Below are 25,299 nucleotides of genomic sequence, written 5' to 3'. Positions count from 1 at the left end.
CAACTCAGATTTTAGAAGACATTTAGATCAGTACGCTATTGTTTCATCTTGCAGAGTAAAGCTGTGGATATAGTATAAGTTAATATGTAGTAAATAATATAAAATATATAATTTGATGGAATTTTAAGAACAACTTTAGATTTAATTCTTTAGCTAGATGGGACTATAACAACCTTGGAACTAAATGGAGATTATTTTTTTCTCTGAATGCTTCATGCCATGTTTCTCTGAAGATTGGAGTTTCAAGCCAGGGATAGACAGAGAATATAAACTCTCTGAAAGTAGCAGTCATTCCCACTGAGTTGAAGGAGAATTTGCCTCAACAGTTTGATCTTTAAGACTTTTGATGCATAAAAACTTCCTCTTCTCTCTCATTAATGTTGGTTGTCCATGGGCAAACATCTACTTTTTAATAAAGAAGCTCTGAATTTGGACTTTTCTTCTCTGGAAGAAAGAGAATTCCAGTACTTACGGCTCAGTGCCTTTTTTGTTTTATTTGCATTTGTGTCAGAGAAAAAAAAAACAGTGTTTGTTTCATTTGCCTACATAAAGCAAAGAACTTCAGTGTATAATATTCAGTAGTTACTTCTTTTGGATTATCGATCATAAGTGAACCTCTGGCTTCTAAAAGGCAACACATATAAACCCATTAATCTTTCTGTGAAAACAAGAGGGATCAGCTTTTTGAACGAGAAGCACAGGTTAATGGCAGAACTTTACTGGGGGGAAGAAAACGACTTAAAGAATGACGCAAAGCTTTCAATTATGATCAAGTTTAAAAGAGCACAGACTCACAAATATTAATACATTTTTAGCAATCATAAATCAAAACTATTCTGAGTCAAGAATCAGTCTTGCTGATTATAGTTTCTTGCAGTCTAAATTTGATTTTATGGTAGAGCTAGCTTTCTCAAAAAGCTTTCCTGCTCTACAGGAATGAGAGGGTCAGATGAGTTTCTTATGTATTGCTATCAACAATGCACTTTTCCTTCTTGAAAAGACAAGTTTGAAAATGAGAGTTTTAAAAGGTCTTAGGATCTAAAAAAGTAAATAAAACCATCTTGTATAGAACAAGAATTCAAATCTTACATTTTATACCAATGACTTGGTCACAGGAATCTTACTGAGCCAATGATAATAAAGTCAGTTATTGCATATGAGACAGAATATTAATGAGGGGGACTGTGAGGTAGATTTGGACAGTCTTGAGCTTGACTTTCAAGGGTTAATGTTGAACCAGAGGTTATTTTGGTATTTAAGCCTGAGATGTACTCAAGAGGAAAGAGGATTGATACGAGAGCTGAGTCCAAGGGAAGAAAATTGGCTGTGCCTGGGAGGATGCACATTGCCCTGGTTAGCTGCCCCGAAGCTGTGGCTGTTTCCTTCATTCTTTCTTCTAGGAAACTGATTTCCAATCTCTTCCCATTTGTGAACCTATCAATTGTTTTTTCCTTAAAAGCATGGACATTTCTAAGGAGAACTTCAACAGGTTGAGAAAAATCAGATCAACTGAGAGTTACCTTTGGCAGACTAATCAGAAACAGCACTGGTAGCCCCAGCTAGCTGAATCATAGGTTAAAATGTTCTAAGGCTGTGCATTGATCTTCTTCCATTAGTTAATGTATCTTTCCTTTTCTTTAACTACTGACTGCTAGGAGATTTTGTGTTGTAAAACTGCAGCATTTTTTAGGCATGCTGTGTTGCCCTACCATCACCCTGCCAGTTTTCCCCATTGGATTTCCCTCCTGCCCTCAGCTCTCAAAGTGACTTGGTGTGAGGAAAGGAACATTACACAAGTGCTAATGGCAGGAGACAAGAAGCAAAATAACTTGCCTTCAGTCATCCAGTAAATCAGGGAGAAAGCTTGGAATAGAGTAGTGATTCCTTCTCTCATGTTTCTGTGCCTTAAAGGCTTCAGTTAAATGCCTACCAGCAAAGGCTCTAAACAAATTAGATTGGTATTCTCTTCAGTTGTCAACTAAGCCCCTGTGAAATGTCAAAGATTATAAATTTAGGTAGCTATGTGTAGCAGCTGAGGAACTCTGAAGACCCTTTCTCATGGATATTTGTCGGGGGGGGGTGAAAAAAAGATTGTGCTCTGATCAAAATTTTAAAATAAGTCTGGGTTTCACTAAAATGAAGCAGAGAGGAAAAATTGTGATTTCATGCTATTAATTCAAAGCTTGAAAACTGGTATTGAAAAACATCTGAAGCCCAGATCTTTCCAGCAGCAGGCACACAGTTGTTGCCAATTGGTGTCCACTTGTAGCTCTAGATTGCTTGCTAAAAACTGAATTGAGAATGATGCTATGAGGCCTTTTCAGATTAATGTGAAGAGCCCTTCCCAGGAGAGATCATGTTCTTTACAAGTGTGTCATGTGCCTCTACTACAGCTGGGGAACTGGCTTTATTCCACCATCCTTATATATGAAAACAGAAGTGTGTCTGCTTTGTGATTAGCTGCCTAAGTCCCTGTTAAGTTCTGATCTTGTGCTAAGCCTATCAGTACCAGGTCTATGCGCGTTGCAAGGGCACATGGCTTGTTCAGGATGTTGTTATAATTACGGTGCTGCCACAAAACACTGATTCATATCTGCACTGTTTACAGGCCTTTGACAATGCTATTAGTTCAGTACATAATTTAGCAGTAAGTTAATAAAGAGGCATTCACCCTATTAGGCAAAACATGCTTGCTTTGCAGACAGTCATAAATTTGATCATGAAATATTGACTGTTCACTCTGTCCTGGTTTGTGTTAGGAAATTTGATCTTATTACCTCTGTTTGTCTGTGTAGCTGTATCTTTTTTGAGCTACCATGGAATTGAAAAAAAAAACGTAATTACCACGGGCAATCTACATGAAAAAGGCAGGTCACAAAATGCAAATCTGATTTTCATACGTTATTTTCAAAGTTGAACACATCTTACCGTAGCTCACGTTTTAAGTTAACAACTTATATGTCTTATCATCCATGGAATATTGGACCATGTAATTTTGTTCTCTGTTCTTTCCACCACTTCATTTTTGGTTGGCTGAATCCTTCTTTCTCTCATTTTCCTATGTGAATTTTGCATTCTTTCTTCAGTATTGCAGATCCCCAGTGTGTCTCTGAATTGGTTTATACTGTATTATTTATCGTTATTTATATTATGCTTTTCCTATTTTGAAAATAGGGGGGTAGGCTGTAAAAATCCTTTTATGAGATACAAAGAAAGTGAAACTACTATGTTTTAACAGCTGAATTGTCCGGCAAAGAGAATAGAAGTTAATGAGTAATAAAAGGTACCTCTCTGGATTGTGGTATTTGAAACTGATGAATTTTATAGACTCTTTACAGACATCGGTGATGGACATTTTTACAGAAGTTTTCTTTTGTAGCACAAAGCATCAGTACCTTCCCCTGTACATTTCTGAGCTGTTTTCCACTAATTGAATTCCACTGCTTGTGACTAACACTTAAGCAAATTAACATGGTACTAGGACTCTAGTTTATGTAATGCCCATTGTACTGGAAATTCCATGGAGTGGTACTGAACTGGTTAACAGGTCTCTCTCCAAAGAGTTCTTTCATTACCCATCCTGCCTGAATTACAGTTTCCCCAGAGTGCTGCAGTAAGTAGCAGAACAGCATCATGCAGCCAAATCCAAGTGATTATTTCATCAACATGTTTGCACTAATACTGCAGTTATGAGTTTAAATAGCTCAGTGACAATTCATCTGGAAGAAGCTTTCTGTGGTTGCATACCTTAGAAATCATCAGCTTTCTGTGGACTCTAGTATTAGTCAAGGAAAAAATATTTCACATCTCTTCCTGTACTCAACAGGTGTAACACTCTAGGGTGCTATTGAATTTTTCATTTCTTTCCATTTTCATGAAACCTGAAAATAATATTTTAGATGAAAAAATAAACTGACTTGAGTGACCATAAAAAAAATGAGTTCCTTTTAAGCAGCAAATATCTAATTTTAAATATTCTAAGAAAAAACTTGGTCAACATTTTGTTTCTGACAGCCAAAACCACTAGTACGTGGTGAGACAGTTCATACTCTGTCAACACTCCTGGCTGTGGTTTGCATAAAGAATTTGGACTTTGAGACTTTAACCAAGACATATTTTCTGACAGTACATCATCATTGTTACATTCCTTACTGCACTTTTACTGCAGCTGTTAGAGCAAGGGTGCCCCAGGATATTGGAGTTTCAGTGTCAAATTTGCAAGATGTAGGAAAACTTTGTACTGCTTACATCATGCCAGCCTGTGTGTTACTCCAAATGATAGCAACACAACCAACCAGCTTGGTGTTTTCTCTGTGAGGTACCTTTTTGCACTCTACTCTGAGTTGCAGCTGTGTTGTGTGCAACCTAATGGTACTGATGCTCTGAAACTGGTGGAGGTTCTTACTGAACTTGAACAACGTGTTTTCTCCTCCTCCATTTGTTTTAAGGCTGCATCTATGCTATTCCAATCACATCTAAGCAGGAGGGAGGGTTTTCTGCTTGTCGGTGCAAGCACAGTGCTGCTCGTTTTGTGCTCAACTTGCTGGGCCTGATCTTTGGTAACACTTTTCTTCTTTTGTGCTCAAGTTTCCCCATTTGTAAAATGGGTACAGTGATCATTATCTTTGCCTCACGGGGGTTGTTGTGAAGCTAAAACGAGTTCATATTTGCAAAGCCCTTTGAGAGCCCCAGATGAAAAGCACTTATAAAAATCCTGAACCTGGGATTGCCTCCTGGGTTATCTGTTGTAACTGGTTTTCCTGCACAAACCTGAACGCACTGCAGACTCTGCTGGTGTCAGCTGGGAGGATTTTAACTTGGATTGAGGAACAGCTGAGCAGTTCAGTGCCTTCAGCAGGCGAAGCACACCTTGGTCCTAGGTCAGCACCTCGGCTGTGCCCTGTCTGGACACGCCACAGCCTGGCGCAGAGCGCTGCCATTCCCCGGGCTCTGGGCCCTGCAGTCCCCGTGGCACTGGGGACAGCCGGACCACGGGCTCCAAGGGTAAGTCAGGGCTGCAGAGCCAGAGCTGTCCCTGCCCTCCACCACACCTACAGCGCCTGGCCTGCGGCGCTTCCATACCTGCCAAGCAGCCCTGCAGCTGGGAGGAGTTTGGCTGCTTCCTGATGCCCTCATTCATCCTAGGCTTTACAGAGATTTGTTTTCTTTCCCTTTCCTTTATCCCAACACCGTCCTCTCACAACACCCCACAGCTACCTACACCTCCTTCTGCTCATCCTTCACCTCTCCAGTGTTCCACTCCGGCCTCAGCTGTTGACGGGCAGATATGAGTCCTTGTCCTGGGAGCAGCAATTTTTCTTCTGGCCACCATTAGAGGCTGCCAGAGCTGCCCGGATCCAGCCGAGCCAGCAGCAGGGCTGGATGTACTGGGAGCTCCAGCACTCGGCTGCTAGTAGGAGTAGTTGCTGAAGGAAAGCATCGTTCATGGCACTGGCAGGAGACGAGACACAGAGAGACTGAGGATAACTTGGGAGTTAGAGAACGGACAGAGGAATGGAAAAATGTGGTAAGAGCTAATCAAAACTGAGGATTGAGCTGGATGAGAAATATAGAAGAGAAGAAATGCAGGGTGGGGCAATATTTTGGGAGAGGGGAATAGAAAAAGTAAACATTAGTTCCTATAGATCTTGCAAGAGGTTAATAAAGAAAATTTGATACAAGTTTGAGCGCATTTAAGAGAATGCTTATGGATCCCCTACCAGTCTCAGCATCCTGCCCACCCTTTGCATGCCCCCTCCCCTTCCTGCCTTGTCCTGCCCATGCTTCCCTGTCTGCTTCCTCAGCCATCCCCTTGCTGCCATGAACTCACCATGGAACACAGACATTTAAACTCAGTTGTGGGCTGGCTGGGGCTGCTGGCTGGGCAGTGTCTGCAGGCATTACCTGGTGGAGCTGCTGGTCTCAGTCTCCTTGTGCCTGTGTCTGTCCTGCACTGCTGAAAATCTTTTGCTTTTTGTAAAGTTGTGCTTCATTTCCAGTAAGTTGTGGTGGGAATCAGATCTGCAAAGTGCAAAATTTTCTTCTATGTTTGGACAATTATTTTGATTTGTCTTTTATACTTGTGTGTCTGGTTCACTTCCAACCCAGCAGCTTTACCTGGATGTATGTTTGTGAAGTGGAGTCCCAAACTCTGTTTGAAGAGGATGCTAATTATGCAGAGGACATTTTAAAATGAATAATGTGGGAAGTGTAAGATCATAAACTCTGTACCAAATTACCACAGGTGTGGCTTACCTAGCAAGAGAGTTAATTTGCCTTGAGTTATTCTGGCCAAGCAATAACTGAGAGCTTGATGGCACAGAAAATAATTTCATTATAAATAATTTAGAACATCTGTACCTCCAAACTCATTATGCACTGACAGGGTATCATTCTGCTTTCAGGATGTTTGTGATAAAGGAAAATAAATGATGAAAGAAGAGGTCCTCCTGCTGTAGATGTACTTAAACTTGAGTTTTATTCTAGAAGTTTATGCTTGAGTCTGTGTGCAAATTGAATGGGTGTCAGGTGCTCCTCCCCTCAAGCCCATATAGCTACACCCTGCAAGATGAGCTACCATCAGTTAATAACTACTCCCCATGCTCAAAGTGTGCATTAGGAGATGCAGCTCTTCTGGGAGGCATCAGTGGGTGGGCTTTTGCTTCTCTCCTTGTGCTGCATGGAGCTTGTATGTGAAACATTTTTAACCTCTTGGATTTTTATTAGACACAGAAAGAATGGTACTTCTTTTTAGTGTTGTTGGCTCAGCCATCAAATAGATATATGAGACATTTTATCTGCATGGGTTGTTTTTTTTTTGGTTTTTTTTGCAGTGGTGAGGACTTAGAGGATTACATTTAGAGCTCATTTAGAATATACTGACATTTTTAGCACCTGAATATTATTGATCATCTTGCATTCTGCCTTTATGAGTAGATTTGAAATAATACCAAGTCAATATTGTACCAAATTTCAAAATTAATATTGATTTAGAAATCAATAGTGGGACACTATTATTATAATCATTTTCATAAGAAATATTATTATTTGAAGCTGAAGTTTCTTAAATTATATGAATGCTCATTGAATGGTATTAGTTTTGACATTTTGGTAAGAAATTCATTCCTACAAAAATTGCCTTGAATCTCTTTACCAAGTGTTTTTTTTTTTTTAGTCAGTAAATTAAAATACTAATACTTAGTGCATTTGGCAGCAGTACATTTTTAAAAGTTTTCAGTGCATGTGTCAACATATTTAAATTACACTGTTTCTTTACTTGGCTTATAGTAATTTAAATAACCTATTTCTTAAGTCTCTGTTGCCCTTATGATCATTTTTTAATGGAGTGTTGGGCTGCATCACTGCATAAATTTTGCTATCTTCAAATTCCAGGTCTAAGAAGACTTAAGAATATTATACTGAAGCTGAGCAAACATTTTTTGGTACAAAATGAAGTCCAAATGGCTTTTAAGTGCCAAAGGAAAAGAGCAAATCAGGGCTGCCTTCATTCAAAAAAGTAGTGGCAAAAATCACCTTTGGGGGGAACCTGCATTCACTGTCCTCTCTCTGGGGAATGTGAGGCTCCAGCTTCCAGAGGACTAGTCAGACCACTAAACTGGAGGGGCTGTGAAATCAGTGTGGTTTTTTTTTTCCTCTCAAGGGTCTTTCACTTCCTCAAAGACAAGTAAATGTTACTTGGGCCAGAGCAACCTTGCAGTGAGTGTGGTGCTTTGAAAGCCAGGTAGACTGTGGACCGGGGTCTCCTCTTTATGGATGCCCTGAGGATTGCTCAACAGCAATCTTACACATGGACCTGCATACATTACTATGGTTTTTAGAGTTCATCAAATAGAATCATTGAATGGTTTGGGTTGGAAGGTCCAAAAACCCTCTAGTTCCAACCCCCCTGCATGGACAGGGACACCTTCACTAGACCAAGTTAGTCAGAGCTCCAATCAACCCTGGAACTTGAACACTTCCAGGGGTGTGGGGCATCCTCACCTTCTCTGGGCAACCTGCACCTCACTTCCTTACAGTAAAGGGTATTTCCAAAGGGTCTTCTCAATATCTAGTCTAAATCTACCCTTTTTCTGTTTAAAGTCATCATGCCCTGGCCTGTTGCTATGTAGTCTTGTAAATTTCCCTAAGGTATGTAAAAAGATTTCATCAAGTCAGCAGGCAGAATTTCTGCCATCTTGCTATTGAGGATGCTTCCCGGGTGAGGAGCTGATTTAGAATTTAGGAATGGGATACTAAGACTGCAATTTAAAGACAGCATTACATTATACAAAGTGCAACAGTTTCAGTGATGGAAACAGGCAATGAAAGTGTTTTTCTGAGATGATGTTGGAGACTGCAGACTGTTGTTTTGTTTTTAGTTTCTCTGACTGCCTAATCTTTTTGTTTATTCAATTTTGTTTTCATTCAGAGCTTTTTAGATGTAATTTTTTTTTTTTGCTTAACTGAAAAATTTGTCCAGCATAACCAGTGCCATTTTTGTCAAGAAAAAAAAAGGATGATAGAAAAAATTGACCTTACCTTTCCATTTTATTTAAGAGTTCAGTTGTAAATCTGTAGGTGTTACAGCCAAGAGGCATTCAGGTTTATAGAAAGATGAGTGGTGGTGTTTCCATCTCTGAAATTAAATCAGTGTTACCAGTAGTTCAGCTATATGCCTTTGGCTTGAAGAGCTTGTCTAGCAAGGCCCTTTAGGATGAAAAATCAGGTGTCACATGTAGAAGATTATGATGACCAGAGAACCTATGTTTGCTCTCCTCACAAAAAGATTCTGGGACATTAAACAAAACTAATAAGCAGCAGGTTGAAATAACCACAAGGAGAATTTTTAGCTGGTAGTAAAGCTGTGAGATTCATTGATAAAAAACACTGGGGATGTTGAGTTTTCATGAGTTTTGAAAAAGGTTAAATTAATGTAAAAGAAATTATCCAGGGATATTATTTGGAAAAAAGAAAACAGTATTTTTGGTTCACAAAAGTCCAGCAGCTGTAAATGTATTCTGGGTAAAAAATTGTGTTAATATTTTTCCTTTACCATCTGCTAAAGGCCACAGTTGGAAAGAAACCCAGACTAGATGGAGCCCTGGACTGGTTTATCACTTCATGTAGCTTTTATCTTCTAGATGAGCAAACACCTTATTCCACACATTTTAGTTCTGAGCTCCTATAGTGGGATCATTCTGGCCATAGGGGCAGCACTGTCTCCATCAGGCCAAGGGTGGGTCTCTGTGTGAGCCACTGGGTGTTTGGTAGGGATGTGGTCAGAAGGTTGAGCAGGGCAGCTCCAGTGCAGGTCTCCTTGCTGGCTGCCTTGCCTTGCTGCCTTGGTGTGTGCCTACCAGGGGCCAAGGTTTTAATCTACTGAACAGGGGTTTGTACTAAAGGTTTGTGACTGCTCTCTTTTCTGTTTCTGTTCCTGTTGGGAGCCACTAATGATCCCCTCCTGAAATCAATCACTGCATGTCAGGATGTGCAGGAGCTCACGGTAGTGCTAAATGAGCTCAACATTGCCGAGCTGCATTAATATTGCCATTTACCTGTGGTAATTGGCTGTAGACATATGGAAGATATTGAACTGGCTGGATTTCTACTCTGGATCTACTCTGTCAGTGTCTGTGCTTGGATGTCTCTGGGATTTCAGTGTGCCAATTTTAATGTAGATATGTATCTTTGAGGTCAGATTTCAGATATTAGGTTGGGGAATATTTTCAGCGAAGAGGTGTGTGTGTGTATATATATACACACACTCTCAAAACCAGACACCCTGTGATTAAGGCATTCCAAAGACATTGCACCTAAAAGGACAAAAGGATCTCTTTGGATTGGCAAAAAGGCCTTAACTCAGAGAGAGCCCCAGGAAGTTCTCAGAAACAGAGTAGAATGCAGAAAGGATCCAAAGTCCTTTAAACAATAAATAAACTGCTTTTTAGCCAATTTTGTGTCTGGAGTGCAGTCTTACAGCTGAGTTTAAGGCCTTTAAGAAAAAGAAGGAGAGAGATTTAAAAAAAAGAAATGCTGATGCATCCTCTATTGAAACAGTGTGAATAGGAAGATATTCAAGCTTCTAAATATATTTTCTTCTAAGAGTCTAAAGGCTGCAGGGACTTTTCCATTCCTAATTATATAGTGCAGTATGCCGTCTGTTTCTGACTTACAACTTCAAAAATAGAACTTAGAGTCATAAATGAAACACAAAGAGAGGGATGAAGAGATGCTGTATATGATAAGGAAGTGCTCTGCTAATATTTTTACTGATGTTGTAGCCAGGCACTTGGGTTTTAAATTCAGTGACTGTTATGCAAGCCCTTTAATACACTGGCATTTCATTAAGAGGCTGTTTAAAAAGAAATCTGTGGGTAGCTAAAGCAGTAGCAAAGGACAAGCAGTGTAAATATCTTATGACAGTTCTGTGGCTGTGCTATTGTGTCTCAGGTCTCAGCAAGATCATATCTCTAACAGGGTATGGAAACACAGTCATTTCAAGCAATAACGTATTCTGAAATTCAGAAGTATTTCCTAAAATCTGAGTTATTTCCTGACAGCTCGAGCTTCAGTCTCTGTTCTGGAAGTGAAATAAAGCTCAAAGTCCTCTGGTAGGACACCTGCAGATTGTGGTGGTAGGACCTATAGCCTGCCTGGATGTGATCTGAAATTCTTGACTGCATTATAGCTGGCACTTTTACCTCCAAAACCATCACTAGACTCCTGGTATACAAAGGAGGTACTTCATTTGTACTTTTTTATTTCTCATGCAAACTTTGGGAGGGCAAGAAGTAGCACTTAGTGCTAGCCTGTCCCTGGATATGGGAATTGGAAAAGTGACTGGGACTGCCCTGATCTAGAGGGAGTGAGCTGGATCTGCACAGGCAGGCTTTTGCTGATGCTCTTCCACGTCTTTTACCTTCTGCCATTTAGGCAGGAATCCACTAACAGATCATTTTCACTTGAAAGGGTAAATAGCTATTTTCTACACCCAAAATACTGGAAAAATTCAAAGGAGTGAACTGTGGGGATAACCAACACAATTTCAGGTCCTCCTCCAAAATCTTATGGGGTTGGAGGCTGTGGGCTGAACTCAGGTAGTGTGCTGTAGGACAGACTGGGTTTCCATTATATTTTAGTTAAATCTGCACACATACTCAAATGAGAAACATTTTATGAGTTTTTTTCTTTATTTCAATCTCTGGGATGATACTCATTCCAGTTGCTGATAGGAATTGTGAGGCTGCACAAGCACTGCACGAGGCTTGAGCAAGCACACCCTGCTTTTTAGCAGGGCTTGTTAGCTCAGCTGTCCACCAACCTTGGGGCTCCCTGGGCCAACAGACTGAAACTGGCTTGCCATTGCAAGGGGAGAAAGCATCTGCCTGGGTGAATCTACTTAGGGAAATGCTGTGCAAGAGTTTCATTCCTGTCTTTGCACACACACAGCTGCCTTTGTGCTTGGTTGGTGATTGCCTTTTGACTCTTGCTTCTGAAAACTTGTTGCAAGGGTGAGTGCAGCCAGGAAGAGGCAGGAGACTGCTTTGCTTGGTTATCCAGTGTTTATACTGAGTGTGCCTGGGGGCTGCAATGAGTTCCTCTTTGAGATGCGCCAAGAAGGTGTAGACTCTCCTCTGGAAAGCTGATTTAGACTGTAAAGAGAAGACAAAGGGAGCAGGATGCAGGTGAGGTTTTAATCCTACATTTGTAGACTATGAAAGCAGAACCTGGTGGAGGTTGCACACAAAGAGCTGGGATGGCACCAGGCCAGCATCATTGGGGAAAAGATTATATTTTATTGAATTTATTTCAGTGCAATAGATTAATGCCATTGATTCAGAGGCTTGAATTATGCTGTTTTTCTCTCAGAAATGAAACATTGGGGGTTTAGTCCTTATTTAATTTTCCTCAGAACTAAAGATAATTCTGTTCTTGTTAGAAGCATAGGTTAGATTCAATACTTCAAATAGTGCCTTTATGTTAAATACAGTTAGGTTTACTGTTTTATTGCACCAATATTTCCACATATTTTTAAATCAAAATTAATCCTAGGATTCCAAATTATTATTAAGTTTGGTTCAAATTCTGCTGTGTCATTTGTAAGTTACAAACCCCTCCCCCCATCATAAGTTTTATCAAGTAGTATTTTCAGTAGTAACCATGAGATTTTTGGAATTTGATTATAAATCACATAAGTGTCAAATTTTGAGTTAGAATTGGCTGTTACCTTCATCAGACATTTTCATAAGCACTAGTTCCCCTCCAGCTTCCAGAGACAGACAGGAATTTTCTTCCACTGATAAATATTATCTCTTTGTTTTTGAAATAGACATAGAAGTAGTTTTACTCTACTTTACAATGTCAGGAAGGGGTCTAAGAGTATACATGAATTTGCTACAGAAATTGGATCATGTCTCTAAGAACCATTATACATAAGGAAACTATGCCCTAAGGGGTATACATGTCATTGGTATTTAGTGTTAGCTCTGTATTCTGTGATTTTAAAGACAGGTCTGAAGACTGCTGTAGTAAATGTGACAGCCTTTATTCTGAATTCTTACTGGAAATTAAAAAAAAATTATTCCTCTTGGAAGGAAGTTATATGAGCCAGTATCAATATGTACATTTTTTACCCCATGTGCTGTAAATTCTAGTTATTATGGAATAGGAACGGTGTGTATTGAATTAAAAAAAAAAAAAAAGCTGGGGAAAGAGAGTCATCCTTCTTTAGCTAATGGAGTAGACATATTCTCTTAAGTTCAGATAATCTAATTATAATTATTTGCTGACCTCTTGAAGAAAAGATAATCCTTTCAGCTTGCAACCTAGCATCTTGTGTTCCTGCTTAAGGTGCTGTGCTCTTGTGAGTTCTGGAAGAAAGAAAATATCAACAGTTTTGTAGGGAAACTTAGGCTGAAAAGCTTAGACACTGGAGCAAAGGATAAAGAGAAAGTTTAGTGTTTCTTTTTCTGACCTCTGTAGCCTATCTGATATCTTCATACTGATATATGGAGGTGTATATCTACTTGATATATTCACTCATTCTACTTGATATATGCACTCATTCTCCCATTATAACTATTTTTACCTTGATTTCTATGCTCTGACTAAAGAATAAAGAAATTCCATATCAATTTAAGTTTTTCTGAGGAGGCAACTAAAAAAAAAAATCAGTTAGCTTTGGTTAGAAAGAATCAATGAATGCTGCCCATTCTGCAATGGAAAGTGTGGTAACTCTACTTTTGAAAAGCAGCATTGTCCCACTAATATGACTTAGCTGGAGGTGTCTGGATGATAAGTAAGACCTGTGGATTACTACAGGATTTAGTATCATGATGTTGATCCACGGAGTACAGATTATTCCCCTGTTCTTCAGTCTATAGTTAGTTCCACATAGCTTTGCTATGGCAAGTGGGCTAATGTGTGTTGGCAGGACCATTTGGTCTTGTGGGGCTCTTAGCTGCCACACCAGGCTGCTTTGGGTTTCCCTTCAGGGCACCATATTGCACAGAACAAGGGAGCAGAATGATCATTACCAGTTGTCACCTACTATATGTCCACTAAGTGCCTAAGGACTGTACTCGTCTTCTTTACTTCCAAGTTGACTGAAGTGTTTATCAGCTTCTCAAGGATGTCTGCAGTTCCTTGAAAACAGTAAAAATCAAACTCAGATGAATATAGTGAAATTTAAACCCTTAAAAATAGGGGTTTTTTTCTTAATATAAGCTCTTATCTGCTTTGAAGATAGCAACAATTGGTAATCCTCTGAGACTCTGACCTTCTCCCTTAAAAAGTAGCTCTGATATTTCTTCTGTGAGTTGTTTTCCATGATTGTTGCATGTGTTTTATATTTAACTATCCAAGGTCCTTCATATTGAATTTATACTACAAAAGTTTTGTAGAATATGTTCATTATGTTAAAGAACCTAGATAAGCTAGTGTGCCATATGAAGAGCTGCCAAACTCATGTTAATGTGTTACCTGTGCGGGGGATTGTACAGACCTTAATCATATTAGGTGTATGCATAATATTTGAGAGCAGGCCTGAGGAGAACTGCTTGGATATATTGATGGATGAGAAGCTCAGCATGACCTGGCAATGTGCACTGGCAGCCCAAAAAGCTAAGATGTATGAGGTTCCTCCCAACCCAAACCTTTCTCTGATAATACAACCACTGTTGTATGTATTGGTGAAACTTCTAGGATCTCTTCTGTTGGTCTTGTGTTGTCTTGGATTGTGAGGCAGATCTTCTCCTGGGCACAGCTCTGTCACCATCTGAAACCAGCTTACAGGTATAGGGCATATCCAGCAATAAACGAGAAAAGAAATCAAAAAAATAAAATTTTGCCATAGACTTGGCAGGTGAACGAAAAGCCAGGAAAATACATTGGAGAACTGCTTGCAAGGGCAGAGTAGTTCTGTCCCTAAGGGGTAAGACCATGCACTTAACCATCTGAAAGAATTTTCTTAAACTGGGTTTAATGACCTTTTTCACTATTATGCTTTTAAGTTTATTTTGTTGCAGCATGTGCATATATGTTCTTGAATATTGTATTTATTTATTATTAAAAAATGAAAAATTCACCTCCTCATGAGCGGGGAAAAAAGCCTACAGGTGTGGAAAAGCATAGAATCATACTAACATAGTTTGGTTTGGGTTGGAAGGGACTGTAAAGATCCTTTATTTCCATCATTCCCAGCTTTGGGCAGTGACACGTTCCATTAGACCAGGTTGCTTAAAGCCCCTCCCAATCATGGAAACTTATGGCATTAGAGTAAACCATCAAACCCGACCTTTGAATGATATCTAGAAACTTTATGATACAGTATTCCTTCTCAGAAGTGAAGCATGAGCTTTTTGTCCTTTCCAACTTTCACCAGTTTCAAATAACTGTGTTATTTTTGTCGTTTTGATTTGAGTTTGTTTGAAACAAAAGCAGCAGAACAAGACTATGACAAAAACCATCCTAAATTCTCAGAGTTCTGAAAAACTTAAGTTTCATTCTCCCTCCATGTGCTAAGACTCCTAATCAATATCCAGATCAAGTGTTCTTTTGCTGTAAAGAGTCACATTTAATAGTTGATTTTTATGTATAGACACATAGCAGAAATGGGAATATTTTTAGCAACCCATATTTACTTCACTGATTGTCCTTTCAGACATGCAGAACACATTCATTTACAATATGCCTTTTTCTTCTGTACCCAAAATACTTAGAGGCATCTCGCAGCAAATGTAGTACACAAGAACAGTGGAGTCTCAATTAATCTAGTTATTTTCACTTGTCCTCATTTGCAAAGAAAAGACGGCCAAGTAGTTAAGTCATTAGCCTGCTGCTTTGGAGATAGATTTTACTTAAGTTGTAGATTTCCTTTCCAGCGAGGACAAATCTGTCAGATAAGGAGAATGCAGCTCCATCTAACCAGGACATTGAGGGTGATTATATGTCCATCCTCAAATACATTAGTTAATGCTCAAAGTAAGACTATGAGGGAATTTGATTGGTGTTCTAGTAAAAATGAAAATGTGATTACCATACAGCAGATCTTGTAGCCTGCAGTCAGTGTGTAAACAAGAATTTAACTTGAGTAAATTATTTAGCATCAAGCATTCTCTTTTAAATTGCCTTTTGTAGGACAGCATTTTTACTATGGCAGCTTTTGTATCACACTATAAGATTTCTGTCAGAGCAACTGTAGTTGTCCTTACTATGGTCCATAGTAATAGCATGCAGGATGAGTGTTTCAAAGTAATTATATTGTTTAGTCAAAACTGTTTTAATGAAGTCTGTAAAGAACAATTATTACTTATTTCTATCACTATAGTGCGTGTAACCCCAGTTTATGAAGGAGGATGGTAGGTGTGAGTGATTGAGTAGATTCCAGTTTGAATCAGGTATGGCTTTTGGAAGGAGTGAGTGCTCTGTCTCATTGCTTGTGAGGCATATTGCATTAAGTCTGTCATCTGGCAGAGATGGACTTGATGATCCTTGTGGGTCCCTTCCAGCTCGTCATATTCTGCAATTCTGAGATTCCCAATGAAGTCATCTTCATTTTACAGCACTGCTGACAAAACTTCCTTTGGTCTGAAGTAACAGCTGAAGCATTCAGTGGCTCTGGTTCTTTGTTTTTCTTGTAGGGTCAACGATTGCATCTTGCGAGTGAACGAGGTTGACGTGTCGGAAGTGTCACACAGCAAGGCCGTGGAGGCCCTGAAGGAGGCCGGCTCCATAGTGCGATTGTACGTCCGGCGAAGGAGACCTATACTGGAGACCGTCGTAGAGATCAAGTTGTTCAAAGGACCGAAAGGTAGATAAGAAAATTAAAAAGGCATCCATTTTAAACTTGGTGTTTAACCTCTCTTGTAGCTTAAATGGCATCTGGCCTTGTTGATTTGCTAACTGGTTGACATGTCAAATACTGAAATGTAGTTCATTTAGGCAGGTAGAACTTGAATGCATGGTTAATCTCTTCCTGAAATATAAAGGAGTTCAAGGAGCTGTGGTTTGCTTCATTCGATGTTTACTCTCTCATTACCTTCTAAGGACACATGGAGATACTATGTGGCAGCACATATACTACCTTTAAAGTTCCTTTACTCAGACCTTTGATTTAAGGTGCTGTTGAATGTGGAGTTTCTGAATTCTTCCTCTTTTCAGAAGGTTTTTTCATTATCCAGCTTGCCCTCTCTACTTTCATTATGGTTTTTTCTAGTTATCTTTGGAACATGAAGAATATCAACTTAGCGAGATGCACAGAAGAATTTTATTTTATTCTTTAACAAAATTATGTGGAAATCTAGCACAAAACCTTCACTAGTCTAAATGAGCTTTACTGCTTCCAGCAGAACCTTCTGGTTACAGAACAAAAAGCCAAATTCCTTTCTAGAAGCATTTTTCTTCATAGCTAATTTCTGGACAAAGAAAATGCATATTTTCATGGTACGTGTGAATAGAATGAACAGCAGTTAATTATTTTGACCCATAATACCTGTTTCATAAGCGTATGTTTGATTGATATATATATATATATATGTATTATGAAATGAAGACATTTTTATGGCTGTTAATATATGCAGTGCACATGAGATTACTCTCCCTGTTTTATCTATAGTGAATAATCTGCAGCTTTTTCAGTGTTCTCCCTTACATGTCCCCTCATGTGAATATTATAGTATGCTAGGGTATAGTAGGGTTTTTGAATAGAAGTAGTGGAATATATTTAGTATATTAATGCATATTGTTGAGCTTGACCTCTAATACTCAACAAAGATAGTGCAACACTGAAAACAGTGCACTCTTTGACACTGCAGTGTATTCATTATGCTCTGCTCTTGGAGAAGATTAAGATATATTTAGATATTAATTAGAAATTAATATCTAATAAATAAGAATTTCTTAATTAGAAATTAAGATATATTTAAACAGGCATCTGATGGTAAATCCCTGAGAGTCTGGATTCTTGTGGTCAATTATGATGCTGGATTGTTTTTCTACAGAAAAGCATTTCTAATGGTATTTTGTATGCATATGAATTCAGAGTAGAAGTGCAGGCAGTATTTTTAAAGATTTGGAGTTAAAGTAAGTGTGTGATGTGATAGTCATTTTGAGAGACCTAAGGCTAAAGAAACTAAAATTAACTTGTCCTTTCTGGTTGTGATGAAGCAGTAAAAATTATTCACCGTGACCAAATTTTTGCTACATTGTGAAAACGGACAAGAGAGGCAATCATTATCTAATAATGGGTTTGCATCGTGTTTGTTTTGAGTGTATGCCCGAAATTATTTCTTTTTACAATTATTTTCATAAAACAGAATGGATACCAAAAAAGTGCCTTTTAGGGCAAGCTAAAAAACTTTTGCTTCTTATTGCTGCAAATATGATTTTGTATCTGTATTCTTATATGAAGTTTACTACAGATAAGTGCTGTAAATAATAAATTTTATTGTTAAGTTGAATATATTTTTTTATTTTTTCACTTTTATAGAAACAAGTTAGCTGGAAACTTGGATAAAAAATAAGCTGATGGACTAGTTTTGTGCAAAAGCCAGGGGTTTTGCCTTCACAATTCAGGCAGTAAGGAAGCCTACTCTATTAGGCTTCCTGTATTCTACAAATAAAAAAGCAAAATGAAGAAAATAAATAATATATACTTGGGATTAAAACTTTACCAATACTATTTTTAATATCTAGAGCATTTTTCCTTTTATTTTTTTCAAAATCTTCCATGAAAAAATTATCTATTGAAAGGCATCAAACTCTTAGCAGAAATTGAGAATAAAACCCATGACTCTTGGCTGTGATGCTTATCTCCTCATATTTCAGGTGATTATTTAGTTTGTTAGTGAACTATTATTAATAGCGAACTATTATTAATGATTTTTAGATTATTAGTTTATCTGTGATCTGCTCTTTCACCCCATTACTATGCAACATAAGAACCACTTAGTATTTATATAAACAGTGTTTCTTACTTCTCAGAGTGAAATTGGGATGTTTTGGTGTCCAGAGGAGGATCTGAAAACTAGCATGGTAGCTTCCACACCATTCCTTCTTTCCTACTCACAAAATTAATAAAGAAAGTAAATCTGTTTTTTAGATAAGAAGGTTGTTCCATACCAAAATTGGAATAGCAAACATCTTTTCAATTATTTTCCTGTCTCTGTCAGTATATAATCCAGCATTTACTAAGTTCATTCCTTACTGCCCTGAGGATTCACCACATGAAAGCAAGTCTTGGCATCCCTAATACCAGGTAAACTCAGAGATCCCTAACTAGCCTATGTGTAGTAGATTATATCTTTCAGCACTTGAAGTTGGTAAAGAAGGAAATTTGCAAGGCTTTATATGTAGAGATCCTTTTAATGTCATCTGAGATATTCAGGATGAGGGCTTTTACAAGTTTAGACCATAGAGGTTAATTGAGTTTTTTTAATGGGCATTTACTTTTGTTGCTAGCAACTACCATATAGAAGACATTGATTAATTTGCTGAAGGTATTTTAAACATCACACATTGAATAAGCACTGTCTGGAGATGCCTTTGAGTCCGTAACAGGGGGAAGGGCATGCTCTTGTGCTGCCAGGAGGTCCCTTCTAAATGCAAATCCCCATGCAGTTGTTCCTGTTGTTTTGTGTCATATGTGCTAAACCTGTAACCCTTTAGTTTTATTTTTGGGAGCAGAAGATGTAAACAAGACACAATGAGTTGCGTAATAGGAAAATCAAGGGTTCAAAGAGAGCTTCAGCTGTGTAGACATTTAAAGCTGATCATCACTTTGACACACCTGATTGCAAATGCTGGCAGATAGCCACAGTCTGTGTCTTGAAGGTAATTGCTAACTGTCATCCTTGCAGGCTCTTCCTCTCTTTCATGTGCTTGGGAGATTGTCTTTTGTATGCCTCTTGCATGTCTCTTCAGGCAGGCATACAATTCACACTATGGCTTTGCAAAGGATTGAGTGGCCAACAGTAGATGTTTTGTTTCAGTCACTCCCAGGGCACTGCAGATTTTAGCAGCCAGCATCTCTACAGTGGCTGACAGCTGTTACAGAGGAAAGATATACTTGCAGCTTTCTTATTTAAATCACTGGAATTTAGACACTACTGAAAATCCCGTCATTAAGTAATATGCTTTTCTTGGTCTGTATTGAAACAAGACTAGCAGTAATGAGAATGGATTGCACATGCTGCAGTGTTTGCTCCTGAGAGCAAAATGCAGGCATTCAAAACAAGGCAGTTTAATGGTGCTGTCTGCTTTGTAATATAACTTATGCATTAGCTTCCTGTAAGACCCTGCAAAGGTATGTGTATGGGCAGTGGATTGTGAACTTCAGTCACTGTTCAGGGGTTCCAGTGCTCTCTCCATTTCATTGCATTTGACTGAAGGATTTTAAACCAAAGTAGTTTCATTGACCTCAAGATTTTCATGCTGTCCTATCACACTCCAAATATACTTTTACTAAATCCAGAAGCATTGAGTAGTGTGATGATGCACAATTAGTATGCTGATGTACAAGTGGTAGAAATTAAATGATTCATTTTAATTTCATTTTATAAATGATCTCCTACCATTAGAAGAAATATATTTTTAAATGTATTCCTACCATTTTAGAAAATTTCTGGCAGTGAGAAACTTGGGTAAACACAGAGGTCATGTAAAATATTACCTGCATACTTGCCTACCCAGCTGGTAATTTAAGCTCTGATATAATGTACTAGAAGGGGGGAAAAAAGGGCAGAAAAATAAGGATTCTTGTAACTACAGCACTGTCGGATCAGATAATAAACTTCTGACCTCACTTCTGTAAGAAATGTAGTGTCTTAAAAGATATCAGAACTGCAGAAATGAAGTTCAGGGTATGTGAAGCAGAACAGCTGAGTACCAGGAAACTTCAGAGGAAAATTGTTGGACTGAAAAACACCCAAAAAAAAAGGAACAACATAAAGGGCAGCTAATTTTGCTATCTGGATATTCTGGTGGCTTGAGTATAAAGTCATAGAGAAACAGGATTACTTTCCCACACCCTTCATGATAATAGTGCCTATCATCATTACAGTATTTTAGCTGTGTCAGGATCTTGCCACGATGACTGGAGCTGCCCTTCTGTTCATGACGTTTTAGGTGAAAGGCTCTGGGCACACCAGCAGTTCTCTCAGTTTTTGGTTTCTAAAAGCATACTTTTTGCTCATTCCTGATGAATTCAGCCCGTGACACATTCTTATGAGGTCCACCTCACACAGCTTTGGGCACTAAAACATGTTTAGGGGCACTTAATTCTCTACTCTTTCTGCTCTCAGAATTCGGGCCATATCAAAACTTTTCCTTTAATCCATTTGGAGTGTGATTATATTTTGGGGCTTCAGATTAAAAATTAATGCATCTCCTAAGCACTGTTCAGCCCCATTCTGTAGCTCCCTCTGGATGGCTATTCTTCTTATCTTAAATTTCTTAATCAGCAAAGACTAAGCTCTTAAACCAGACGTCTCCATAAAATATGCAAAAATAAGATAGGATTAATATAAAGGGCACAATGTGCATTTATTTTGAGAGTATGTATGTCTGTCTAAATGTTAGACTACGTCACTGGGCATAACCAGTTCCAGAGTTCCCATTTAGTTGTGCTCTGTGCTGAAATGAAGCGACTCTGTGGCACATGGTAGATGTTCTTTTCCTGTAACTATTTGGTTTATTCTTGATGTCACTGAATAAAGTCAATGGATGGTAACGAAGCTTTCTTACTATACTAGGAAAAGAATTAGTATGGTTTAATTTGTGTATTTTTTAACTCACTGGAAAGTTATGAGATTTTCTTGAGAAGATGCAGAAAATTTTCACCATCAATCTAAGGTATGATTTCACTGTAGATTTATCTTGGCTTGTTACTGAAATGTCCTCTAGTCTATTACTGTCTGTAGTTTCCTAGAGGTTCATGCTACTTTTTTCATGAGAGTAGATGTATTTTAATTTGGATTGATGGCTTTATTGGAAAGAAGACGTCTTGTGTGTTCTGTTGCATGGATAGTAACCCACCTTGCAGTGACAACTGAAATAGTCACAAAAGCACGCTTCAATGATGTGTGTTTCAAAATGTCTGCTAAAAAAAAAAGTGTTCAATTCAGAATATCAGAATAGAGGGTTCATTTAAAAAAAAAAAGGGCTGCTTTCAGTAAGGAATGGAGGAAACTTACAACTTTTATCTAGCAAAGCAAAGTCAAAAGTTAACTTTTCATCTCAGGTAATAGCTGCAGCACTTAAATGAAAGAAAGGGCTTTTTGCAAACAAAGAACCCCAATTATTTATTTCCCAGTTTCAGAGAACAGTTAGAGGTTTCAGATCTTACTGTTTGATAACTGATTGCAAGTGCTTGCTTCAGACTGATGATGGTACATTTTTTTTTTTATTACAGCTATCACTTCTACTACTTTAATGATCTATTTTCTCTAATTTAAGAGACATTAAATATGCCATAGCAAACTTTAGCATGTGGGAATAGGGGATTTTATGACAGATTAGGCAGATATTTTCTTAATTAAAAAATTATGTTTTGTAAGGTCCAAAGTGTTTTTCAACAAAATCATTTTTGTACATTTAGAACAGAACCTTTTCTTATGGTCTTTGAAGAATTTCATTCTTATGATCCTATCAGCTGTGAATTTTCTTCTGGTTTTCAATGTTCTCTTCCTTCTGTGCTCTGTGAATCCTTATCTAAAACAGAGCAAAATGGAGCAACTTAAAGATAGAACCATATAAAAATGAGGAAGCAAGCAAACTTTCTCAAGTGTGGGTTTAACAAACTATTCTGGTTCTCAACTCTAATTTAAGTGCTTCACTTCATATTACTGTAACCTGAAGTATCACTTATTTCATGTATAAACAGAAAACTACCACAGCTGAAACTAAAACCCTTTATTGTGAAATGTCTTTGCTTGAAGGAACTCATATTTCCTCCAATTAGCAGAAAGTGCTCCATCAATCACTAATACATATTTTTCCAGCTTTAAGATAGTGGCTCAAACTATCATTTGTAAGTTAACATGACTAAAAAGCTTGGCTTCCCTGCAGGCTAGGATTGTCTAATGTAAGAATATGTGAGTATCTGATAGTTTATCACATGAAAATTGCATTCTCTTGAAAATCATAAAATTAGAAAGCACCATGATGAAACTGCTATAAAAGCCTCTGCTGTTTTCCAGCCATAGTTTGAAACAGTTGTGTTGCCAGTGCCTGATGTGGTAAAAGTGGTAGGTTTTATCTGAACCTTTATATTTCCCAGACTGAGGATCTTGATCTTTAATTTCAGTGATGATAAATGCATACAGCTGCTAATATTGTATTCTTCTTTATGGTAAAAATAAAATACCAAATGTATTATCTGCCTTTGGTCAGTAAAGACACGCCACCTCATTTGTGTAAGTTACCATCTATGAAGCTTTTCTTTAAAAATCACACATTGATTCTGTGAAGTGGTTCCTTCCATTCCTGAGGAAAAGTAGTCCTTGTATACAATTTCACAAAGTAATAGTTATTATTCTAATGGCATTTGAGTTCTAGCTTCTCAGGCTGTTTCTTTTTTGTCTTTAGTGTAGAAAGAAGGTAAATCTGTTATGTTGTTTGTTAAAAATGCAGTTTAATGGCAGGAAGTGGTGGAATCAGCTTGTCCTCACATCAGGCTTAATTTAACCATCTTTGGAGATTAGTAGTCAGTCATTAAAGAAATTATTTTCCAAATCAAAAAGTATATTTTCAAAGGGAATTCAAAATCTCTCCTTCTGGCTGGTTGTCTCCCTTAAAACTGGAGCTCTCCTGTGAACTGTAGGATATTACTTGCTTGAAATCTTTTGTATTTTCATAATAACTATGATTTTCCTTTTTTCTATTTAACTGTCATTTTCCATTAGCAGTAAAGAAGTAAACAACATGTCTGGGAAGACTGTGCAGCAATATTATACGTATGTATTTTGTCTGTTTTTCCCTTGAAACCATTAAGCTCTTAAGAACTCTCCAAGCAGGTCTGAAGAATCCTGTGTTCATATGCAAAATGAACATCTAATCTCATAGTGGATTTTAAATAAAATTTTCTAGAAATCATTCACAAAGATTTCCACTGATATGAACATTGCTTTTTGCAGCTCCATCAGGATAACTATTTCTGAAGTGGTGCAGTAGCAATTTTAAAGTGCAGTGCCGTATTTTAATAGCCAATTGAGATGGCTATAAAAATTCAGCACTGTGCATTAAGATCATTACTAAATTGCTTCAGCAATACTTACTGATGAGGCAGCTTCAGCAGAGCACATTTCATCTTAATGAACTGTGGCTGCAAAAGAGCAAAAAGCAGCAACTCAGGGAAAGATAGATGTGCAGGTAGGCTTGGATGCCAACAAACTGGAGATTTTGTTTCAAGAAAAATAAGGTTTGGTTGGTTGCTTTTTGTTTTCAGTGGAGAAAGAAAAAAAAAGTCCACCATCTTTTTCATTACAATTGCAGTTAAATGGCAGAAGATGGTGCTATGAAATTGTATCACATCAGGCCAAATTCAACCATCTTTGGAGCTATGCAGATCATTGACATTTCAACTGACAGAATTTTCTGTGCTTGTTCTTTCTGAATTAGGTAGGAATTGTGTATTATTATACAGTTGCCATGATTTCATTGACTCTGAGTAGAGACATCAAAGGGTATGGTGTTCCACTGTGACCTTGTTTTTTTATCATTCTGTCATGAGATGTTGGCCTTTTTGCTGTGGTCAAAGTTATTTCTGGGGCTTTTGCTGCAAATCAAGAGCTGTTAGCATGACATATAGATTCCCCTGATACTGTTATTGTCACCTTCACAGGTTTAACTCTGTGAACTTTTTTTCTGAAAATCTGAGAGAAGGAAGATGTAGGGCTTGGTGGTTTGTTTTGTTTTGTTTGTTTGTGTGTTTGTTTTGATTGCTTCCTTTAGAGACAGGGCTTATTAATTTCTGTGCTCAGCTGTTGGGTAAGTGATGGAGATGGATGCATCTCCAGCTTTTGTTCATATGACATCCTTCTGGGTGACAGTAAAGCAGGCCATTTAAAAATTCTGTACTTGATTTAACCCGTCCTTGTGGAAATGCTTCAAAGGAACTTGCTTTCTAAATGGATTTCCCAGTTACATAATGATCTCCAGCGTGCTGCTGAAAAGTTTCTTGGAACATCTTTTGTCTCGGGCTTGGATGAAAAACTGTGATGTGTATGCTTTGGGATTTTACTTGACACTGTGTCCTTTTACTCTCTGCAATTTTTAAAAATTCCAAAGACTAAGTGCCTTTTTGGTTTTGGTTTGGGTTTTTTTGTCTATGCCAAGTGTAAGGAAAATTCCCTATGGATCTTGGCCAGCTTCTTTTTCAGTTCCAAGGTTTTGTCCTGACTAAATGTAATACAGTAAGTCTTATAATTTTGTCATTATAGCATGCCTGTGTACTCCTTTTTTCCTCTAGGTTGTAAATTTCTGGGTCAGACAATAGTTTCATCATTTCCCTCCCCATTCTAGAGTGCTGTGTAAGAGTTAAAAGGGGAGTTAGAGAAGATCCCTTTCATTATGTTTGCCATTGCTATTTTCATCAGGAGGACAGGAGGTGCAGCAGACAGTGTAGCGAGTGTTAATTGTCTCATCAGTATTTCCAGGTACACAATAAATCAAAAGATAGGGAAGAACAGTGTGGCATCATTTGCTAAACTACTGGGCTGAGTATGGAAAAAAACCTTTCTGTAGACAGGAGGTCAGCATCATTTTTCCTGTTTTTTTAATGGAGTAGTGAGGATTTCCTAGGGA

At 38.1% G+C, this 25,299-nt stretch overlaps 1 protein-coding gene across 30 annotated transcripts in view; it reads left to right on the top strand.

Annotated features, from left to right (window-relative positions):
• The window catches only part of DLG2 (discs large MAGUK scaffold protein 2), a 984,854-nt gene that overhangs the window by 666,500 nt on the left and 293,055 nt on the right, over positions 1-25,299 (top strand). For all 30 annotated transcript variants that reach the window (XM_036384308.2, XM_036384333.2, XM_036384316.2 and 27 more), the window contains one exon: positions 16,140-16,309. In XM_036384308.2, the coding sequence (XP_036240201.1) occupies positions 16,140-16,309 (170 nt within the window). The remainder of the gene's footprint in view (positions 1-16,139; positions 16,310-25,299) is intronic.

The sequence above is a fragment of the Molothrus ater genome, chromosome 2 (assembly GCF_012460135.2).
Source record: "Molothrus ater isolate BHLD 08-10-18 breed brown headed cowbird chromosome 2, BPBGC_Mater_1.1, whole genome shotgun sequence".
Classification (NCBI taxonomy): Eukaryota; Metazoa; Chordata; class Aves; order Passeriformes; family Icteridae; genus Molothrus; species Molothrus ater.
This window is presented reverse-complemented; position numbering and strand designations above follow the sequence as displayed.